Genomic DNA, 12,282 nt, shown 5'->3' with positions numbered 1-12,282 from the left:
CCAAAGGAATGAAAAATTTTTGTGTTAACAATTTTAAGGATAGGAGATCGGCGTTCTAGGAGTCACACTTCAATCGTATGCATGGTTGGTTGATAAGAAACAAAATGAAACATTCAAATCCTCACCAGAAAGAGTTGAATGCTAAAATGACACACATCAGCAACGAAACAATCAATCGTCAGCTGTTTCCCTTTAGATGACCTTCCAGAGTGCGGAAATCACTAGCCATCTTATCTAACATATGACAATGAATGTAGTTTTCTTTAACATTGGTGAAAAATAATTTGGCAATAGTAACATACTTCAGAGATAACTGGTACTTTTCAGCAAATCCTTGTCCCTTTCCTCCACTTTTATGTTTGGATGAATGATGTTCCCCATAGCGCAAAAGATTTAAAGTAGAAACAGTTTGATGTGAATCATTTAGGCCGTTGAAGTTGATACCTTCTAAACCTGAATCCAATAAGAAATGCGCTGGACGAGCTATGTCCATCACCGACCTCTCCCCATTATCAAAAGAAAACTCATTTCGAATAGGATCTTCCATATTTAAAAAAGAGGTATCGTTAAAAGAATTGACCAAGATTTCATTAATAAACATCGCAAGTCCTTCAACATTGATCTTTTTGGCCAATTTGATTTTAACAGCTGCATTTGCACTATTGTTGTGTTCGTTTGTATATGAATCGGGGACAAGCGCGCTGTTATCTTTATTTATAAGTTGTTGCATAAATACAACATCTGGAAATCCAGAAAACTCTTGCGGATATAATTTTGAGAGTGTAGGAAGCAAAATAGAATTCGCAAGGCTTCTCAACTCAATAAAAATTCTCAGTAACTTGAAATTTGGAGTTGCTTCAAAATCCAATAAAAACTTAATAATTAGGATAAAGCTATAGTAGTAGCCTTGTAAATTGAAAACGGAAAGCGCTTGATTATTCAAGTGAATTCTTGGCAGCTCCAGGGAATTCATTCTTTGGCAATAATCATTTTCTTCTATGTATAAAGACGAAATGTTACGAATTGAAAAGTTCAGCGCAACTAAAAATTCACATAACACTTCAACTGAGTAATTCTTCAGAAAATTTAAATTCTTGGAACTTAAAAAGGTGTCATATATCTTTGCGATCTGCCCCTTTCTAACCTTTTCAGTAAATGTGCGATCAATCTGTTTAATGAATCTCATTGACATCAAATTATTCTTCAAAATTATAGTGTCATCAACTAAGATAGCGATATTTTTGTTCGTTGCTGCCATATTATCATTGCCATAAGAAGAAGTATCTAGGCTCCTCTCTAACCGTTTCGTATCGATTCTATCTAAAAATACATGGGATTTGGTTCCTTTCCTTAAATCGTATTCATAATAAATCATCGACGACCCTAAAAACTCTGGTATTGAATGCAAGTGTCCATACGTAAAACTGTAATAAAAGTTTCTAAAGTCATAAAGGTTTTGCTTTTGCACAGTATGTCTGTTAGATATTATCGATTCACTGGCCCATTTTGACTCATTATCGGGAATATAAATAGTTTCAACATCATTTTCCTTTATGGACAGATCGAACTTAATATGGAAGAAACATTTCAAGAACTGACAAAAATCGTAAGCCATGAAGGTGCATCTAATTTTTGATTCGAAAATGATGTACTGAAGAGAAGAACCGAAGGTTAAAGGTTCATTGTTATTATTAATACCCCTCTCGGAATTTGCAGAAATTGTTGGTAAACAGTTCGATCTGATTGTAGAACATAGTGCGGACAATTGTCTTTTCATTAAAGAAGAGTCAATCTTCTCCAAATAATCCGCAACTAGAGCAAACATGAAGCTCAATATTAGAGATTGCATCAGCCAAATATTTTGATGACTATCATTCACTGGTGTGCTGCGGCATCGTCTTTTAGTCTCCAAGAAGGAATGTAATACTCTTCTACTCATTTCATACAATTCTATTGTTTGAGGCTTGTAACCGAATTTATGCAAAGAGCCAAATGTGGCCATAAATAAAGGCAAACAAACGACTTTGGAAATGGACAAGATTTGATAGTGCTCATAATCATAATCTTTATCTGTACCTTGACTTAAGCGATCAAACAACTGCACATTTTCAACATCATCATATCCATCCTCATTAGTGTATCGCTGCAAACTATCCAAATCCAAGTCGAGCAAGCTTGGGTGAATAATAGGAAAATGGGGGAGGAAATTATTTTTGAAAAGGTCCAAATATTCGTTCAGTTCAGTTATAGTTGGCATTAACAATTCTTTGGATAGCAAATTTGGATTAGAGTCCATGGAAGTTCCACTACCATCGTGACTGAACTTGTTGTAGTAGCTAAGCACTTTGATGCACATATTCCTCATTGGTTCATTGAATAGCTTGGATTCGGTAGAATGAGAAGGTTGTTCATTGTTTACAGTAGAGACCGGTAGGGCTCTTGATATTTTCGACAATGTCAAACAATCTAACCCATAAAAGGTATAATTGCCGCTATCTGGGTTTTCTTTTCGATTTGACGATGATAGAAAGTGGTCTAGTGATCGTTTAGACTCTTCTCCTTTCATATATTGGCTGAAGATGGCTTGAACATCTTTAGTCATGTTACACAATTTATCCAGATCGTCTTCGCAATTGGAAGGCTGACTGAGTCCGAAAGAAATCAATACATCGTCATTACTTCCTTCCTTATTCTTATTAATTAGCTTATGAGGAGAAATGGGAGAGTTGGATAGGTTCAAATGGGAAAGGTCAAGTTCATTTGATGTAGCGGTGGCGCTTACACTATCATCATGTAAAAGATTAAATTCTTTCAAAACTGCCGTAGTCTCCAATGAATCGTTAGCTAACGCATCATTCTTCAACAGTTCTTGAAAATCGACGAAGTCAGTGTGGTTGCCAGAGTCTTTGTTATTATTGTTATTGTTATTATTATTATTATTATTATTATTATTATTATTATCTATAGCAACAGTCCAAGAGGAGGACCTTGAATCCTTCCATTGATTTATAGTCGATTTCAAATCTGGGACAATCAATCTATTGTCGTTTAATTCGGAATTCATTGGAGAAGTTTCGTCACTTTCTGATACTGAAAACAAATGATCATTATAAGCTTTTACCCAGTACGACGACGACAATAAGTCTGCATCGTTAAATGAAGCGTTCTTGGAACTCGAGTTAGCAGCGACATATCCGCCAGTTGGTGAGCCGGAAGAATACGTGTAGTTATTTGCAGCTTCCGGCAATTTATAGTCCAAATTCATTGTGGATCCAGAAGAATCAGAGCGGTTCAATGCTATGTTGAAATTGGAATCTAGGTTTATGCCTAAATCTAGATTCAGATTCAGGTCAAATGTAGAGTCAAGTTCGGAATTTTTCAAGTCGAGCGGTACTAATTCAGGTGTGGAAAACTTGACACGATCCTTTGGATGTTGTTCTAACGAAGATTGGTCGGGTAAAGCATAGCTGGAGGCAGACTGTGCGCTAAATGAAGCTCTGCGGGTGAGTTTTTTCAAATACTTACGTTTCACATTAGCGCCGGGACTTGCCTTTCTCCTTGTATTGGTGGTGGTGCGATTCAAAAAATTACCATGTTCTGGAGTTCCGTAATTAGGAGTTTGAAATTTAACTGAGGAAGCGGAATTTTTTCGAGCTTTAGTTATTGCTCTAGATGCTCTCTTAGTTTGAGAAATTGTTTCCCCTAAATTACCACTATGAATTTTTTGGGCGTGTCTGATCAATAAGTCCCTCCTAGTAAAGCATCTGTTACAGAGACCACAGGGATAAGGTTTTTCATTTGTATGCGATCTGTAATGTCTTTTCAAATGCTCTTGTCTTGCAAACGCTCTCGTACAAACTTCGCAAACAAATGATCTTAGTTTCCCACTGGGGGTTCTACCATTAAGTCTTAAATTTTCAGGCAATTTGTCCAGTTGCTTGTTAATCTTAGAGTTCATATTATTATTCGTGGTGATGATCTTTCCGTCCGGCGTCCTCTGTATGACAGAGAAAGTGTTCGAATTTTCTCTTGAACCTGATGATGACATTAATAAAATTGGTGAATCATCTGTTTCCATTTCTATTTCCTGTTTCGTACTATTGAAATTGTTAGAAAAGCACGAACTCAGGTCAACAACAGGGAAACCTGAACAATCATTTGGTTTTTCTACGTTCGCCATAGTTAGAGAATATAGTTTTTTTCTTTTTTAGTAATTTTTTGTAACAAAATTGTTATAGAAAAGTAAGGAATAGTAGCAGAAAATATTTATTCTGAAGTTTTCAGAATAAAGGGGCGGCTAGGAAAGTAGCGAAAAGGCTGATTAATTTATGCAAATCAATGTTATCCTTCAAAAGAAAAAGAGGGAGTATATCGAACAGAGTGGCAACGATAAACTTTTGCTATGATACCTTTTCCTTTCTTTCAAAGATAAAAAAACCGGGCTTTTCTATATTATTCGAGCAAATGTTGGAATAAAGAGGAATCAATTTTTTAAAAAAAGGCCACTGATAATTTCAGATCAATGATATATAGCTGTTGTTTTTAAACGGTCTTCAAGGGAAGAAAGTTTCCAGCCGGAAGTCCAGGAAAAAATATTACAAGTACAGCACAATAAACAAAAACAACAACAACAACACCTGTAGCGAAAACGCTGTTCTATTTCTAAGGCGTTCTTCTTTGACGAGCTGTGGCAAAGTGAAACATGAAGAAAAATGAAAATACTACCAAACCAAGAGAAGAATAAAGAAAAAATAACACTTTATTTAGTTGACGACGGCTAACTACCGACATTCACCCTTCCTCAGTCTACCGCATCGTCCTAAGCTCGAACAACGCCGATAGACACTGAGTTACATTGGACTTCATTGCACGTTCCCACATGATGCCATCGACTAGGGCCCGCCGTTTCGATAATCATTCTAGCATGTTCCGCATGTTCCTTGATGCCATATGGTCATCCTTGCAGTTGCCTCCGGCGTTTCCATCCCCCCTCAGCTACCAGGGCGCCGTCCACACAACGCAAGCACGCCCGGAGTCAAAAAACCGGGGAAAACCCACGGCGCTATGGTTTCGGAGTTTCCCGCCAATGGCGTTATAACTCCAGTTTATTTTCTTGGTGGGTGAATTCCGTGAGGGGCGATCGGCGCCGGATCGCATAAGACAGGACGGGCTAGCGGAGCCGCGCGGATACCGTACAGAACTACATGATGTATTGCATTCTATTCATTCCGACAGGAGTATGTAAATATATACGCGTACTTTCCCTGAAACATGAAACCATATATCTCATAATACGGCACCAAAGCCAAAGGTCAATTTAATAGAACGCACATAGTATTCTTCAAAATTAGCGCGCACACGGTCTTCCTCGCCAACGGGTATACCAGTCCACTTCACTTGTAGTTTAGTTTCGTGAAATTCTTGCGATTCGTGGAAAGTCATTTCGATAGTAGAATTGAAAGCGGCTGACCAATCCTTGAGTTTCCAGCGGAAAATAAGTTTCTTGTCCTTTTCACATGACACTAACGCGCTAATAACGTTACCGCCAAACAGTTCAAACTTTTCATTGGCCTCCAGTTTGGGTCCATTGTTGAAAAATTGTGCTGATCTAGTCCAGGCCAATATGCGTTGTTTATCAAGGAATGTTTCGTACAACTCTGATGAAGGCACATTAAAAGTGGGTTCTAAATAAATAGAGGTACTGTTGCCGCTGCCGTTTTGAGTGACTTTGCTGGTGCTGGAGGCTGGCGCTGAAGAGGAAGGGGAAGATGCATTCTTTTCCGGCTTTGAAGCGGAAGGCTTGATTTCGGTAAAGCTACTCTTTTGGTTACCTCTTGTATAGTTAGATTTCACTAGAGATTCCGGCACTTGGATGTCATTACCGTGAGTAGCTAGTAAATCCTTGCCAAACTGTTGGAAAATTTGTCTCAACTTGGGCAATAACTCAGATCTGATTAGTGGCTTGACTTCATTCAGTTCAGTAGTCTCCTTAAATATAGATACTTCGAATTGATAGCTCGAGATTTCGCTATCAAAAGCAACTTCGGGAACGTTAATGCTACCTTCGAATGGCAATGTCAATCCATCCTTGGAGTCGACGTGTCCCTCTATTAACAAAGTGATTTTCAAATCGAATAAAGATATAACTTTCCCCTTACGCTGGTTGACTTCACAATCACCTTCAATGGATGAAACAGATTTGATTTTGGCATACTTTTTATCCTTCACCGAACCGGCTTCCACTCCAACCAGTTTCTCCTTAAAATACTCTTTGGCCCATCCAATGCAGTTCTTATCGACCCAGTGCCAATTATTTGGGTTGTTAACGACCATGTTGATATAATGTCCTGTTATAAAAACGATTTAAGAATAAGACTGAAAAAAATAACAATAATAAGGAGTCGCCTCTCTATCAAAGTCTCCTATATGAGTGTACGTTCAAAATACCTGCAATTCCTTTTGTACTTGCACTATACACATGAAAAAAAAAACTACTATTATATAATACAATTACAGTTATGTTGGTTTTCCACTTACAATACGGTAAGTAGGCATTCTGAATCCATCTTGATTTTCCCGCGAGGCTTCTATATTTTTTTCCTTCTAGAAAATTCCATTGTGCGCTGGGTAACACAATATCCCTTTTTTTTTTTTTTTTTTTTTCAAATTCTATTTCGAATATTCTGTATTATTAGACCTTCTCCTATCATAATGAAAAATCCGAGAAATTTGTTGTTGTCATCGATGGTAATCCACCACCGAGGAAATCCAGCATCATATGCATACCGCCACCTCCGCTGTACTCGTCAACATCTTGAGGCAGCACTTGTGTAACCCCTTCGAGAAACCAGACTTTATCCTTGACTTCTGTAGCAAATCCTCGAAGTAGTTTATAGTATGATCTCATAATTCTCATTGCACCTAAATCACCTGTCATCAATAATGCCAGGAATGTTTTGTCTAATAATGCTGGGAATGTAAATACCCGTAGAATAAAATCACCTTGGTTTTTTTCACGGTGCAGTTTATCTAAATAAGCTAATGTTATCAAATATGGTGAATCTAAGCCGACTGGATACAGATCGGCAATACTTTCATCAAAACATACTAGTTCAGTGATTGTTCCAACATCAGGGTTAATGACATCGCCTAAATCGCTAAGATCAACAGATATAATGTTATGAAATTTAGACCTTTCACTCAAAGGCCACACAGCGGTTAAAATTGTTGCTGCTCCTTTCACATGGAAGATCCAAGCGCTTGGTGACATGCTATTTAGACTTTGGTTTCCTACTGTGCCGTTGCCACTAGCATTTGCTAAAGAGTCCATGATCAATATCAGGGCACTGGCAACTAGCGCGTCGGTGTTATTCTCAGATATCTCTAGAACAGCTTCTCTTAGTAACCTTAGAGCGTCTAGGCGGTGTGATGAAACGTATTGCTCCAGTCCTGTTTCGGTCCTCGAAAGATGGGTGGCACTGAATGCCAACAGAGCGTGCATTAAGAATGGATAGTCAAATGCTAACTCCGGTATGTAGTCCCGCCATATTTCAGGCCCAGAAACCTTTGCCGCTGTAATCGTGGGCCAGACTTTTGTACAATAATGATAAAACAGTTTCATGTCTATCAGATTCAGATTACCTTTGGTGGAGAGATCCAAAAGCTTAGCGATACTACTAGTGCCGGCCGAAATTGAACTTCGCCCTCCTTCGTTACTAATTTTTGAGGCCAGGTCTTGTCGCGAGTTTTCGTCTTCATTCCCTATCTGTGATGCTTGTAAACTTATTGTTGGTTCATTGTTCTCCAGGGCCGCTTTTGTCAAATTTCCAAGAGAACCTATAGAATCTTGCATCCCTTGCCTATCGTCTAACACCGCTGAGGGCGTTGATGGAGAAATGTTGCTATTTCCGTTTATATTTCTTTCAATCATTGAAATAGGTGCCATTGTTGAAACCGCATCAGGCGCCTGGGATTCCATAATACTAGCGCTCCCCCCTTGTGCATTATTAGATGGCGTCGGACTCTTCGTATCAGACAGCTGGCCATCCTTCCCCTTTACAGAAGCAGCCGCACGTTCATGATGCTCTTGCATATTGGCCAAAGCTTCTTCTGCGTTGCTGACCTTCGTAGCTCTTGAATTACCGTTATTCAATGGCAACTTAATGCCTAACAGCTCCTGGAAGTCATAGGAAACACCACCAATACCAGCTGTTGGAAAGGTACTTAAAGACTTTAAGCTTAGCCCCATCTTGCTTAACTGAGATAATGCATCAGCCTGTAATGTGGCAGCATCACTGTTTATGGTGGCTTCGCCTGTATGTGATTGCAAATGCCCTTCTTTTACTTTTTTGCTGCTTTCCTCCCGAATACCGCCGTCCTCATCGTTAGGTTGTTGCTCTTGCTGGAGCAGTATTTGCTGCTGCTGCTGCTGTAAAAAGTGTTGTTGGTATTGCTGGAGTTGTTCCTGTTGTTGTTGTTGAACTTGTTGGTGTTGTTCCTGACGTAATTGTTGATATTGCTGGAGTTGAACTTGCTGATGCTGTTGCAATTGCAGTTGTTGGTGTAATTGATATTGTAACTGCTGTTGGGTGTAGTTTTGGCCCGAAGGGATCCTGTTGCATAGTAACATTCCACTTAAACTATTTGACAAACTCATTCCCGTCGATTGCAATGCAGGGCTGCCCGCGAGATCAAACGAACCATACCTCTCATTTGGAGTTTCACTTGCTTGCTGCGGTTGCGTCTGAGGTTGAGATTGCTGCTGCTGCTGTTGGGACTGTGGCTGCTGAAGTTGAAATGCGCCCATATTCCCAGAAGGCAAAGGTGGTAGAAGTAAGCCATCAATACCTGAGTTTAATCTTTCAGGAGAACCAAAACCAATAGTCCCATTTTGGGAGAAAAAGTTATTCATCATGTCTTTCTTATTGATTGTACTCTGCAGGCCCATACTTAGAGGAGTCATGTTGTTCTTGTCTTCAATAGGGGCCGATGACTTTTCCTCACTCTCACTCTTAGTGGTGGAGGCGCTAGAAGGAAAGGAATCATTGGATGAGCCTGAAGCTTTTATCGCTGATTGGACATCATTAAACGGTGTCTGCTCCTTCTTGATCGGAGGTGGTAAATCCACGGACGAATCGGGCTCAACGCTACCGTCTGCCTTTCTCGTAACATACTTCACTACTGTTGCGCCCCTACCTTTCCGTAGATGAATTGGTGTATATAGACACTCCAGCTTCATATTTGTACACTTCCTGCAGGCTGGTTTCCCTTCATCACATTTAACTCTTCTTCTTTTACAATTGTCACATCCATTCTTTGATTTATTATGAAATTTTCGTTTACCGGTTGACGTCGTACTTACCTTTTTGCCATCCACTTCAATTAGTTCGATGACTTTCTCTCTTCTTCTGGGTTTTGTCACCGCCTTCTTGTGATTCTGTATGCCGACTTCACTCATAGTGTTAAACCAAAAAAAAGTTATAGCTAACTTTTTTATTCACTATTACTCGAAAGCTCAAATTTGTTTTAATAAGGGATCAAACGAGAAAACCTAGTTCCTGCAACCCCAAAAACTGTGATAGTCAAGCTATGTATGGAAAAAAAAATCCACTGTTTAGAGAAACAGTTAGCACTATTGAAGCCTGAAAGAAAATATTGATCTTGACAAAAGAACGCCAATTTCTATGCCGCGACCTTCGAAGTTACTTGCACTTACCAGTCGTGCCAGGGCGGCGCATATATAGATTTTGACAATCACATTCATTGAAGACAATAGAATAATATTCGTTGGGCGAAAATTTGACGCGATCGCGCAAAGGTGTGCTCGTTTAGATAAAAAATAGCTTGGAAAAAAACCTTATTTAACTGCCACATTTAGACAGAATAACACAGCCACTATGGGAGATATTCACCCTGGGGATCATGTTTAGAAACAGGCTTAGCAATAAGCGCAATTGAATTCATGGAATACACTCCGCATTCTTTTTTATTGCCGCCTTACCAAAATGTAACGCTAGCGTTAACCTTTTTTCCTTTACAGGGTTCCTGCTCGTTTACGAACAAACACAATAGTTTGTAGGGACCCGCTTCTGCATTTGGGCAAAAAAACAGCTCAACGAAGTCCTATTAGGTACGCGTCATTACGTATTAGGCCACTTCGCACATAAAAACTGGGAGATGCTTATCAATTACCCAGAGTTGGCGGTCAAATTCAAGAATAGAAATATCTGAAAAAATAGAATTAAATTTTATATAGGTTTATTAGTTTACATGCAGATACAGAATCTTGTTGGGGCTACGCAAAAAATCAATGACCGTGCGGATCTTCTTTGGGTGGTTCTGGATCCACTGTAATCATTGTGTCAATTCTTAGAATTGCTACACAGGCCTCCAATGCTGATTTCAAGGATTTGACTTTGCTTATAGTTGGCTCAAGAACACCAGCGTGAATCTCGTCCACAATTTTACCTCTAATCAAATCCAGACCGTAATTTCTGTAGCTTCTCCTCTTAACATCTTCTGGTTTAGCCATTTGACTAGCAGCATGGTAAGACCTTAATTTCGCAACTAATTCACTAGAATCCTTGGCAGCATTGACAGCTAAAGTTTTTGGAATGATCAATAATGCAGCTGCAAACTCAGCAATAGCTAATTGTTCACGAGAACCAACAGTAGTGGCAAAATTGTCCAGGTAGATGTTCAAGGCGGCTTCAACACAACCGCCACCGGGAACGACATTTCCACTTTCAAGTGTTCTCTTGACAACTGAAAGAGAATCATGTAGAGAACGTTCCATCTCGTCCAAAGAATAATCGTTGGCACCTCTTAAAATGATCGAGGAAGAAGAATGTTTAGAAGTACCCTTGATTAAGATACACTCATCGTCGGAAAATTTGGCTTGAACGACTTCATCACAAAGACCCAAATAACTGCTTTCGAAGGTTTCCTCACCTTCCAAGTTAGACATAGAACCAATCAAAGTGGCACCCGTAGCACGGGCAATCCTTCTCAAATCTTCCTTCTTACAACGTCTCACACCCATGATTTTAGCTTCAACGAACTCTTTTAGGCACAAATCATCAATACCTTTAGTAGTCAACACAACTTGAGCACCTGCGTCAATGATCTTTTTTACTCTTTCCAAAACGATACCAGCTTCACGTTTACGGATTTGCTCTAATTGTTCAGGATCGTCAATGTTGATTTGAACGCCCATTGCCATACGGGCTTTCTGCAAGTTCAAATCCAAACATGCAATTTTAACATTGCCACCGGCGATACGCGTGGGCATTGCTTGAGAAGCAACTGTACAATTCAAAGCATAACCTGGAACCAACAGTGATTCAGTGGCAGACTTACCATGAGCTTTCAACACATTAACAGCCTTTACGGGATACTTGATTTCTCCTTTGGAATTTTGTGTCTTAACAGCTAAAAGAGCATCTACAACCATATTGCTGAAAAAATCGGAATCAGCACCAATGATCTTGGAAGACATACTGGTTTTGGCAATATTAATTAAAGTCTCCTTCCCTAAAGTATCAACACTTGTGGAAAGAACTTCATTTATAAAACGAATAGCCTCTCTCAATGCAACCCTGAAACCGGTTATGATGGTAGTTGGATGAATCTTATTTTTGACCAATTCATTGGCTCTTTTCAACAACTCAGAAGCAATAATAACAACACTAGTAGTACCGTCACCAATTTCTCTATCCTGTTGCTGGGCCAGTTCCACTAGAATTTTTCCCGCTGGATGTTGAACATCTAGCAAAGATAAAATAGTGGCACCATCGTTAGTAACGGTAAAGTCACCAATGTCATCAACAAGCATTTTATCCAGTCCAACAGGGCCTAAAGATGACTTGACAACGTTCGCCACAGCCATAGTAGCCAAAACATTTTGATTACGAATATCATCACCACTTATTTTTTCACCTCCTAGGAAAAGGGTATCTGAGCGCGAGTTATTGAATAATTGAGACATCGCTAAGTTATTACAAATACAAAACCTTCAGTCTATTGTTGTTGGTCTTTTTATTGTACTTTCTCAGTGGGCTCTTGTTAAGTTATTTACTCTTCGTGATACTACCGCATTTCAATTTTTTTTTTTTCAGTTCTTTGCCACTTAAGACAAGGTCCTTCGGCGAGTGAAAAAAATAAAAAAAATTTCCGAGATTATTTCAGTAGTACAACTAAGGATAACGTAGTATGATAAATATAATTGCTTTTACTTCTGTAACATGTAATTTACTAAATTTATATAGCGTTCCCTTTCTTCTC

At 39.1% G+C, this 12,282-nt stretch overlaps 4 protein-coding genes across 4 annotated transcripts; all 4 read right to left on the bottom strand.

The window, feature by feature from the left end:
- Positions 1 to 178: 178 nt before the first annotated feature.
- On the bottom strand, positions 179 to 4,180 carry ADR1 (DNA-binding transcription factor ADR1; the record flags this gene model as incomplete). Its single annotated transcript, XM_033909558.1, has 1 exon — positions 179 to 4,180. The coding sequence occupies one exon, from the start codon at positions 4,178 to 4,180 to the stop codon at positions 179 to 181; it is 4,002 nt and encodes a 1,333-aa protein (XP_033765449.1).
- Positions 4,181 to 5,286: 1,106 nt separating this feature from the next.
- On the bottom strand, positions 5,287 to 6,333 carry AHA1 (Aha1p; the record flags this gene model as incomplete). The annotated part of the gene is made up of 1 exon (XM_033909557.1): positions 5,287 to 6,333. One exon carries the CDS (start codon positions 6,331 to 6,333, stop codon positions 5,287 to 5,289), a length of 1,047 nt encoding a protein of 348 aa, XP_033765448.1.
- A 373-nt stretch (positions 6,334 to 6,706) lies between these two features.
- UPC2 (Upc2p) lies at positions 6,707 to 9,457 on the bottom strand (the record flags this gene model as incomplete). The annotated part of the gene is made up of 1 exon (XM_033909556.1): positions 6,707 to 9,457. One exon carries the CDS (start codon positions 9,455 to 9,457, stop codon positions 6,707 to 6,709), a length of 2,751 nt encoding a protein of 916 aa, XP_033765447.1.
- Positions 9,458 to 10,306: 849 nt separating this feature from the next.
- Positions 10,307 to 11,986, bottom strand: TCP1 (chaperonin-containing T-complex alpha subunit TCP1; the record flags this gene model as incomplete). The annotated part of the gene is made up of 1 exon (XM_033909555.1): positions 10,307 to 11,986. The coding sequence occupies one exon, from the start codon at positions 11,984 to 11,986 to the stop codon at positions 10,307 to 10,309; it is 1,680 nt and encodes a 559-aa protein (XP_033765446.1).
- Between the last annotated feature and the right edge of the window lie 296 nt (positions 11,987 to 12,282).

The sequence above is a fragment of the Saccharomyces paradoxus genome, chromosome IV (genome assembly GCF_002079055.1).
Source record: "Saccharomyces paradoxus chromosome IV, complete sequence".
Classification (NCBI taxonomy): domain Eukaryota; kingdom Fungi; phylum Ascomycota; class Saccharomycetes; order Saccharomycetales; family Saccharomycetaceae; genus Saccharomyces; species Saccharomyces paradoxus.
Note: the sequence above shows the minus strand (reverse complement) of the source record. Positions and strands in the feature narration are given on the sequence as shown.